At 31.2% G+C, this 10791-nt stretch overlaps 1 protein-coding gene across 8 annotated transcripts; it reads right to left on the bottom strand.

Annotated features, from left to right (window-relative positions):
* On the bottom strand, nucleotides 4264-9401 carry LOC109349412 (protein IQ-DOMAIN 14-like). Of its 8 annotated transcripts, XM_019590198.1 has the most exons (7): nucleotides 9188-9398; nucleotides 9123-9157; nucleotides 7896-7993; nucleotides 6940-7350; nucleotides 6162-6380; nucleotides 5484-5609; nucleotides 4264-5158 (listed from the first exon to the last, which is right to left on the bottom strand). In XM_019590198.1, exons 3-7 carry the CDS (start codon nucleotides 7968-7970, stop codon nucleotides 4442-4444), a joined length of 1548 nt encoding a protein of 515 aa, XP_019445743.1. In that variant the 5' UTR covers nucleotides 7971-7993; nucleotides 9123-9157; nucleotides 9188-9398; the 3' UTR covers nucleotides 4264-4441. The 8 variants fall into 8 exon arrangements, with proteins under 8 accessions (XP_019445743.1, XP_019445745.1, XP_019445742.1 ...); XM_019590200.1 differs by having other exon boundaries at nucleotides 6940-7347; nucleotides 9123-9401; XM_019590197.1 differs by having other exon boundaries at nucleotides 9123-9401.

Genomic DNA, 10791 nt, shown 5'->3' on the forward strand with positions numbered 1-10791 from the left:
ATACAGTACTACCTTTAGTAAGATAGAGGATCTGCATTACATTTTGATATATACATAGCAATGAGGCTGTCTTCATTGATCACTAATCACACCATTTATTTTTCCAATATATTCCAGACATGTTAGAGAATAGTAGTGTGGGTGGTTATTCTCACAACTCAAAGAAAACGATTATTTGTGATGGGTCGTAGTGAAGGCTCCCTAGCTAGGGGTCAAATACTGCATTAACTCGTTCTTCAATTCGTTAATTTTAGCAATGCGTGAAGTGCATGCAAGTTCCATGTGGGACTTGGATTTTGCTGCATTATTACATGTTCGAGACTTACATTATGTTTGATTCGCACAGGAAAATGGAAGTAAAGAAAAAAAGAAGGAAATAAAATTATAATTTTTCTTTCATGTTGTTTGGTTGTTTAAAAAATGAAAAGAATTAAAAATAATTATGTGTCAAATTACATAAACACCCACAAATAAAAGGTCACATTTAAATGTTATTATTTTTATTACTTTGTTTTTAGCTTCTATTATTGTAATTGTTCAACTTTTTGTACACTTTCAATTATTTGAACTTAGATAAAATTGTTATATCATGTATTTCATCCAGGGAAGACACAATCGATCTATTTGAAACATTTGTAATAAACTTTGAGTATCTATTTTGAAAATCATGCAATAAAATAGAAATATTAAGCACACTTGACATAATATCAATGAATATAAAATATATGACATTCATAACAAAAAAATATTTAGTCATATCCAATTTACATAACTCAACATTACATCTTAATTACATATAAACTATGATGTATCAAATATACACCACTACATGTGAATTTCACTTGCAAAATAAAATGAAACATAACTATTAACTAAACATGTGAAATATCTACCACTTCATATGATTCTCAACTACAACATTACACCTTAATTACATATAAACAATGAGATTGATGCTTATTTTTGTGAGGAGGAAATAGAAAATAAATGAAGAGTTATTTTTGTGAACCAAAATAATGGAAAAGTTATTTTTCCTTATTTTTTCCTTCCACCACTGTTTATGTCAGTTTGGCAAGTCACGTTTGATATCTGATAACTTCATTAGGGCATGATAAAACTTATAAAGTATTATATCATACAATATTTGGTATGACATTACATGAGATACATGCATACTAGTTGATATGTATGTTACAATAATAACCATTATTTAAAAATATAAGAGAAGAAAAAAAATTATACATTACCAATATATGAGTTTTATATTTTTATATGTTATTACTGTATCATCTACCATTTATGTTTTTATTATCATTGACTTTTCAAAAAAATATAATAAAAAAATAATATTTGTATTCTTTCCGTATTTATTAATTATTCCATATATGTAATGGCGAGAGAATGATAAACACAATTAATTAAAAAATGATAAATATAATTATTGAATGATGATAGAATTGAAAACAGTTTCATCAAGACTTGAAATTGTAAAATAACAACAACTTTGAAAAAAACTAAAACAACAAAGATAGAAATGGCACTTTGGAGCTTTAGGCAAAAATTAGTTCGGGAGTCTAAATCAATAATACATTCGCTCATTTTAATTGTTACTGCAACATAAAATAATGTATCTGCGTAAAATATCCCTAATAATATTTTTTGGAATTATCAATATTATTTTAACTTTCAAGAGAAGTAGTTTAAGTAATTAATGTATGACAATATAGCATCAAACAAAAAAAAAGTAATTAATAGATTTCCTAAAATGACAAATACGGATAAACTAAAAAAATAATACGAAATAGCTACTGAAATTGATCAATTGAACTAGTCAATTATAATTTATTTATTTTAGTTTTCTGAGGTGCAAAGTTAATTTATTAAACCATGAAAGTGATAAACATGTCCCCCTAAATCCAAAAAGAGAAAAAAAATGTGAAATATTTAATTTATATGAATGACATTTACTAAGAGCTACAGTCACACACCTAAAAAAATTAGTTAGTTCATTATGGATAGACGAAGATACCTTTAATAGTTGGAACAAAATCAAACAAAGTTAATTTATTTATAAAAATATAGTAATTAATAAAATTATTTATGCTAACAATTATTTATTTTAAAGTGACATGTAATGACTGAGAAAATAATTGGTGGCTCGGAGACTTAACTTTAAATTATCTATCTTAAATTATCTGATTGCCATTTTAAAATCTATTTGATGGTCATTTTTAGGTGAAACTTAGAGTCTATTGCATTTTTGGAAGTAGTATGATTTTTTTAGTTAGACTATTTCTTACCTATTTTCCTCTCTCGTATTATAAGTTTTCATATTTATGCATATAGCTTTTTCCTTATCAATGTATATAAATATATTGAAATTTTAAAATTAGATATTCTAAAAGTAACATATTTAAGAGGCTAAAATAAAACATTGTAAATATTATTTGACAAATGGTATCTAAGTAACTGAAATGTATGAAATATATTGTTTTAGATTTTACTCCACTTTCATTTTCATCATACAATACGAGAACAAATGTCCATTTAGTACTAACCCACATCAATAGAATTTGTGCAACGCGGTTAAATTCAACCAAAACACGCAAACTATTAGCAGTTTGGTTTTTGCTCCATCTTCTGTTTTGGCTTGCCAACTTTTCAATCATATGGGGCAGATATTCAGATTTTTCATCATTGTTCATTGATACCGTCTTTGCTTATGTTTATTGTTCAAAAGAGAATGTGCATATATTTGCTACTTACCAAGATAAACTACTAGTATATATTTCATAATTGTGTGTTTTTGCGGTTAAGTTCAAAGAGAAATAAATAGAAAGAATGACGTGGGCTACAGCAAAATGACGGGGATTCTAGTACCAAAGAAGAGTTGATCTCACGGTAAAACGGCACCAAAGTCCAGTAACTTATAAGCTAAAACAAGCGTGACTTTGCTTATTGGCTGGTATAAAAAAATGTCTTCCCTTTGGTAAAAATTAGGCAAAACCTATGTCACAGGACAATTAAAATACATTATTTAATTAAATAGAAAAAATATAAATATAAAGTTATATTATTTGATATGTATTTATTAGATAAGGATATGAAGAGACATGATTTTTGGGTCATTGTCTACTTTAATAGTAGGTTTTTTTTCCATCTTAATTTGGTCTCTCTCGTTTTTCCATGATACTTCAACACTGTTTCCGTACTCATTAGTTTAGTCATTCTGTTTGCTTTTTTTTAACGTGACACAATTAAAAAAGACATGATACCACAAGAAATAGATACATGACAAAAAATGTAACGTGATAATAAAGTTAAATACTTAAATGAAAAAAATTGAGGGATCAAACTAAGAAAATAAAATAAGTTATAGAATCAAAATAACATTTTTACCTAGAAATTAAAATATAAGATGGGTGATGCATATTTTTTTGTTAATGTGCATAGTTTCTCAATATATGATGTCAAAAAATAGTAGATAATTAACTAGATAATGAGACATCTCTTTCTCTTATGCTTAAATGAATACTAATAGTGGGAAATGAAGGGGGGAACCATAACATTCAACACATCTTACATAATTACATTTATTGCTAAATAACAATAGATTAAATCCAGTGAACAAAATTATAAGATAGATTGCTAAAGAAGAAGGACAAGGATGCACTCTGCCAAACTGTATCCTAAACTATATTCCTTATTTCTTCTTCTCGTGTCTCAAATAATTTTCCTGGGCTACTTAAACATGCGACGAAGTAAGTACATAATGGCCTTACTATCGCAATTTATTTAGATTAAGCTATTGTGGCTTTGATTCGTGCAAAACAAAACAACCATATATGAATGTTTACAACACATATTACATGCCATTCAACCATATACAACTAAGGTCTAAGGAAATGAGTGCTCATTGCAACAACAAACAACTCATTACTGAGCTTATGTGACACAGTGCAAAGTCTCTGGTGCCCAACACAATTGTCAAGTAGAAGAACATCTTGAACCAAAGATATTGCGTCCATCGAGTAGTTGTAACAAGTAGTTATAACATATTACCTTTCTATAACCATAATCTCATGCCATTTGTAGTCCATAAAGTAGGGTCATGAGGTATACATGGAGATTATTCGATATTCTAACAGATCTAATGAATACTCAAATCTATTCAACCATGCTATTATGCAAGAGACTTCCATAATCACCTTTACGGGGAAAGGGCAAACACAAATATACTTATGGTACCATTAAATCCAAAAGAAAAGAAATAAAAAACATTCAATCAAACCATCATTTCCTATCATGTTTTATTAGTTTACATCTGGTATACTTCTTGTCAAACTATCACCAATTCACACAATCATAATAATGCATAACTCATAACACCACCAACGTGATCAAAATAAAATGGTTAAAAAGAATAAAACAAAAACAAAAATCACACAAATCTTGTAAAAGGCTTTCTCCCCACTGCTGCAGGCATAGACACTATGGAATTCACACTCATGTTTCCTAAAGATTCAAGTGACCCATATTTATCTGGTACCCTCTTAGAGCTAGAATCCTTGCTTGACAACAGTGATCCACTGGCTTGTGACAAAGGAAAAGAAGATCTCCTCTTTGATGATTCACTTGTTGGAGTCCCACCAAACCTTTCTCTTGGATTACTACTAGCGCGCACTTTCGCCTTAGTAGAAGCTGTTGGAGCCATGTAGTTTGGCACTGAAAATGGAGGGCAGCTAGTGAGACTTTCATCATCTTTCATTGCAACATCAAAAGGTGAATGTGCTCCTATAGCTCTTGGCCTTGAATATTTTGAGCTGTTGGGTTGTGGAGTTCTGTAAGGAGGAGTTCTTGGTGGCTTTGAATATGTCACTATAGTTGATTTAGTGGATTTTGGGGTAGGAGTGTCCATATTATCATTGGCAAAATGATGCTGCATAGAAGTGCTTGAGGTTGGTCTTGGACTAGTTTTCTGTTCTGAGTGTGGTCTAGGAGGTGTAAGTTGGGAATTCTTTAAGACTTGTCTTTCTTGTGAATTTGATGTTTCTGGCAGTTGTCTTTCCAACCATTTCCACCACCACGGAAATCTTCCGGATCGCATATCTGTTATTGGGGTTTGATTTGATTTTGGAGAGCCTTTCCACAACTGTTGGTAGAGGCAACAAAGTTATAACAAATAGAGGTGTGGATGTTTCAACAGACAAGACAAAGAAAAATGAAAATCAACTATGCATAGCAATCCTGCAGACATTTTCTTTTAAAAATGCTAGTTTAAAAGAATTAAGCAAGAGAATAAATGAATGCGCAATGTTGCAATCCCATCCAAAATTGGAAAAAGAAAATCATTAAAAGAAGGTGGACTGATTTTTCTGAAGAAAATCATTAAAAGGTGGAATGGCTTGTTCTTTTTGATAAAGAAAGAATGGTGGTTACATGAGGCTTCGACCTAGTGAGGTCTGAGATGTTATGGTGAGTACCTGATGTGAATATGCAAATGCCATTTCTCTTTCTCTTTTGAGGACTGCTTCCACTTTCCTCTGCAACCTTGCCTCTATTTCCTCTTTTGTCAGTAAGCTATCATCCCAGTCTCCATGTGCCTCAGACTACACGAAGATTCGAAATAATACTTGGTTTGATTTACATTAAGATAAAGGCAGTTGGAAATTCAAGCATGCATACATTTCTGATTAAATATCAAACTAAATAATTCTACACCTAACATGAAGGTCATCATCATAAGGAAGAACATTATTATTATTATTATTATTATATAAGTTTAATAGATCAAGTTGTGATGGCATAATCCTTGACTATGTAGTATCATAATAACTATAATACACCACCAACAACTTGAAAGTTTCATTAAATTATTTACTTGGTCAAGAAGGGAACTGCAGCAACAGAAAAAAGTGAAAATAGAACTTAACCATTAAGGCAACACTATTGAGGGAAGGTATTTAGTCCTTCAATTAGAAGAGATATACAACATTTAAATTGAGTTGTCAAAGCATAAGGTCTTGACACCTAAGCCATAGTTAGTTATAGTTCCTGCCCCTTAGCCATAGTTTTGCACGCATTTTTATTCATGTTCCAATGTGCTCAACAAGTTTCTAATATGATCCCAGAGTTTGTATGATCTATGTAAGAAGGCTTACCAATTTGCCCAAGGTACTCGCGTTGTCATTCTTGAACTCAGCTTGATATCGTGCCTGGTTTTCTAGCAGCTGGGTCCTTCGTGATTGAATTTGAGACTGAACTCGCACCAAAAGCTGCATGTGTTTCATGGCATTAACCGTCTGCCTCTTTACATTCTGTCCTCTAACCACTCCTTGAAGTCTCACCAAACCCTTTATAGCTCTAAAACTCCTCCTGGCCTGTATTGCAAATACTAGAAGGTTGATTCTTTGTTTCATATGAATGAAAAGAAGGAAAATTGACGAGTTAGGGTGCATTCTACATACATATAATGATTCAGTAAGACATGGATACATCAATATTTGCCAGAAAATACTTAGATGAAGTGCATTTATGTTTCATTTTCTGATTGTTGGACAAACTTGACACTCAATACATACATTTCAATGAGGACAAATCACTTATGTCATCAATTTGTTCTTATGCAAGTTTCAGAAAATCCCAATATTTTACTCTATGTATCTAAATAAGAATCAACGGACATGGAGACCTTGGGAGAGTCAGTGTTAAACAATGAAGTTTATGGTCGACCTTTATATTGTATGGGTTTGTCAATGTTTCACTTAGGATACAGTTCAAAAGCACTTACTACCTTTTCAAAATCAGCCTAATCAGTAATTACTTAAAGAAGAAAGTATGAAATGATTTTATGATTCTCAAACTATTATAGTTTCTATTTTACTTCCATAGCCTGCACTCTTAGTTTATGTTATTCATAAGAAAAATATGAAATCTTACCATATAACCTCTTAAAGCAGCCTGTATCTTAGTTGCAGAGGCATGCTGATTCGTTAGAGTTGGTTCGGCTCTGTAGCCAACCTCCTTGGGGATATGAACAATATGGGAAGATGCTGCCTTAGGAGAGGTCAGTTGTGGAGAAGGAGCCCTGGGAGAAGCACCCCTTGGAGATGGAGGTCTGGGAGACGTAGGTCGTGGAGAAGCATCTCTAGGGGGGACAAAAGGCGATGTTTTAGGTTGCTCCGGAGGGGTAGGAGGCCTAACAGTAAGTATTTGTTGCTCTCTTTCAAACTCCCCAAAGATTTTCTCAATGCTGCTTGGCTCTCTGAAGAGGGGGATGAATGATTTGGTTTCTCCATGCCTTAGTTTTCCTTTCTTCTGCTCTTTTGTACTTTTATTATCTGAATCCTGCTATATTATTAAAAATGATTAGATATATGAATCTTCAGAGTGGAAACTGGTGCATACAAAACTTCTTGTAACTTTAAAGGAAGAGTTACATGAAGACTAACTTCAAGATAAAGTTATGCAGATTTTACTTCTTACATCACAGTTCTTACAAAAAGGGCATTAAAAATTAAAACCAATGCTTGAAGCAATATAATGTACGAATGCTTGGGTTAATGGCAAGTAACCTCCTTTGAAGGAACCTAATTGACATCTGACAACTTCTTGTAATATGTTGAACATCAATAAACATGTCCATCGACCAAAATCTCAATATTGTAGAAACTTGGTAGGTTCAAAATGATGAAATTTATTGATAATTCTGCAGGTTTTGTCTATTACAGTCCAGTGTTGCTAAATTTTGCTACAAATCTATTAAGCCAGCCTTTTTTGGCATCTGTTGAGGATGTCAAGAGAAAACCAAATCTAATTACAATAAAACAAAAAACAAAAACAGTTACAAGCATATCAAAAGTATCTCTACAGAGACAAAGTAGGAAGATACTTACATTAACTACCTTTTTCTTGGAGTGATGTGTGAAAACCCTATCTATTCCAGCAAAGCAACACCCTTTCTTTTCCATGTCAGTAGCATTACTGTTTACCCCTGTAACAGAAAATGAAGATAAACCATCATGGCCTGTGCATACTGTTTTTTTAGATATTTTCAGCTAGCCTCACATATAAGATGAATTCAGTAGTTGAAGATCAAAATCCCATTCAAGAATTGTGTATACTTCAGGGCTATCTGTTCTTCCATAAAGATGGACTAGCATAGAAAACCACAAACAGTTTCTTAGGGTCGGTTTGCAAGTTGGATTTTTGAGGAGAATGAATAGAAATTGAAGGTTTTAGAGCCTTGACATGATGAAATATACTTATCAGATAACTCTAAAGCCTTCATTTTTTCTTATTTTCCCTTCAAAACTCACTCGCAAATAGACCTTTGACTAATTAATGCACACACATTACACATATAAATAAACATGGAAGAATAGTATTGTATGTCTGCTTTACTATCCAAGAAATTGTTAAAAGAGACTTCATCTCATCAGAACAATCCCCAGCAAGGAGGAAGAATCTCTATTTTATTTTCAGGCTGTTGATGGCCAAAATAATTGAATAAATAAATAACAAAATGAAAGAGGGTATATAGTTTTTAATGAATTAAATTCGTTACTTGTATTAACAAGAAAGATACCATGACCAATATAAGGGTACATGACAATATCACACCATAAATTAAAGTTGCAGAGAAATAGTATGGAGTGTAATTTAAGGTGGGAACGAAATTATCAACAGACAAATGCATACAAACCTATGGAGAAGATAGCATAGTCAAATAAAAAGAAGAAAATAATTTTGTCACAAAAACAAATGAAAACTGAGAAGAAAGAAAATCCTACATGATCTATGAAAGCTATTAACATGTCAAGAGAAAGAATTGTTTTCTGTCAGTTCTAAAATAAGTAATAACACTCTTAATAAGTTAATCAGAAATTGAATAAATAATAATACTCTTAAGAAAACATGATCTTCTGAATTCTGACAGGCTCAAGAGTTCAAGGATCCAAGGATGTGTCAGTTTTATGTTGATGAGAATTCAGAAGCCAAAGGGAAGAAGAACCATAATTCAGACATGTCCATGCATGATAATTAAACAATTTTAACACAACCCATAAAGCTAAATCTTAAATAAAAAAAATACTAATAACAAACACTAAGATCATGAATACTATGTTTGTTGGAAAACCTTCCTATGATGCAAGAACAACTAATAGTACAGTCACAGGGCAAAAAAGATGAAACCTTCTCTGTCTAGCTCTTTTTCTAGCACCCCCTTCCTTTCCAGCAACTCATGATTCTTTCTCCCTTAGCTGGTTTTCTCAAATATTAATCTTTCCTCTATCTTGGAATCCAATTCTCTCTAGCTTGTATGATATGATATGATGTTACTTTTCCTCTAGCCACCTTTATGTTACTTTTATGTTATTATAATGTTTCTTGAACTTATAATATACTTTGTTTTTGGTTTTATGACGTTGGTTATCGATAAATGAATAAAGATATGTTGTCTCAAAGTATGTCTAAATTAATAACAATGAAAAAAAATAACAAAATAAAAAATATTTAATTTTTAATATAACATATTTTTATTGATTTAGAACATGATTTGAGATATTTCATGACAATATATACTTATATGAGAGAAAGAGAGGTGATGAGGCAAGGTGGCCACTTTCTTATTCAATGTGGACAGATTCAACAAACTTTACTATGTCTATACCAAGAAAACAATTACATAGCCACTTATTTCTTCTTTTCATTTTTATTCCAATATTGCTTTCATTATTATAATGTTATTATTTACTATTACTATCTTACCAACATTTTTTATATGTATTTGAGATCTGACAAAAACAACTACGTACTCAAAAAGAGTAGAGATTTTTATTAATAGTACTGGCATGTAGCTTTCTCAAAGTGCTTTCACACTTACGCTCCTTCAAAGCCCATATAACACGCGCTCCTTAATGCTTGATTTTTATTATTTGCTTTGGAGTGGGTAGTTCTGGAAGCACATGCATGTACTTGTGTAAAATGTATTGAAATTCAAGAATTGAGAAAAGTGTATTTTTGAACTTTATATCCCAAGTTTTGGAAGTTTCTATATTGTCTGATATTATTAACAAAACTCAGGTGATGTTATCTACGCAATTGTTGGTCTTTTTTCAATTAAAAAATAACTTAGAAACTCAAAAGGTTAATTTTATGGAATTGGTATACATGATAAATTAAGAAATGACATATTTAGATATACCCGTCCTCGTGTTTTTTTAATATATACCAAAAGCATGCCACATTCAACAACCGAAGAAAATTTCATGCACATGATAGAGATGGAGCCCCTGACTTCATACTTTAAAAACTTAATCATCTATCAACTTTACTGAACATTTTTATGGTTCCCATGGTTAGGTAATCATTGTTCTTGAAACAATGGTAGAAAAATGCTATAAGAACTCTACTTATTCTTAATTTCTAGGTAAATTAAATAGATTCTTTAAAAGTTTGCAGGTAGCTAAACTTATATAAATTTATAATTGGTGTACACGATATTTAAATTTCTATTAAGTTTTAGTTAGGGTTTTAACGAGCATCCATCTACATCTGAGCTTTTTAAATATTTAAAATAATTTCCTATACTTTCTTGTGACAATCCAAGGACATGTTTCGAATTTTATATATATTAAAAATCTCGTGAAGATGACTAATTTTATTATATTGTAGATGTTCTAACTTGATAGATTTTGATAGTTTAGACTTAATTTTTTTTAGAGTTCACCTTTAATTTTATTCTTTATCAGAACACAAAGGTATGGACAATGATGAATCGGATATTGA

This window comes from Lupinus angustifolius, chromosome LG06 (genome assembly GCF_001865875.1).
Source record: "Lupinus angustifolius cultivar Tanjil chromosome LG06, LupAngTanjil_v1.0, whole genome shotgun sequence".
Classification (NCBI taxonomy): domain Eukaryota; kingdom Viridiplantae; phylum Streptophyta; class Magnoliopsida; order Fabales; family Fabaceae; genus Lupinus; species Lupinus angustifolius.

Coding starts and splice junctions, on each gene's coding strand:
- LOC109349412 (XM_019590197.1), bottom strand. CDS start 7,970: ATGGAAAAGAAAGGGTGTTGCTTTGCTGGAATAGATAGGGTTTTCACA. Junction 6,381..6,939: donor CTGCTTTAAGAGGTTATATG/GTAAGATTTCAT, acceptor TTTGCAATACAG/GCCAGGAGGAGTTTTAGAGC. Junction 5,610..6,161: donor CGAGTACCTTGGGCAAATTG/GTAAGCCTTCTT, acceptor ATCTTCGTGTAG/TCTGAGGCACATGGAGACTG.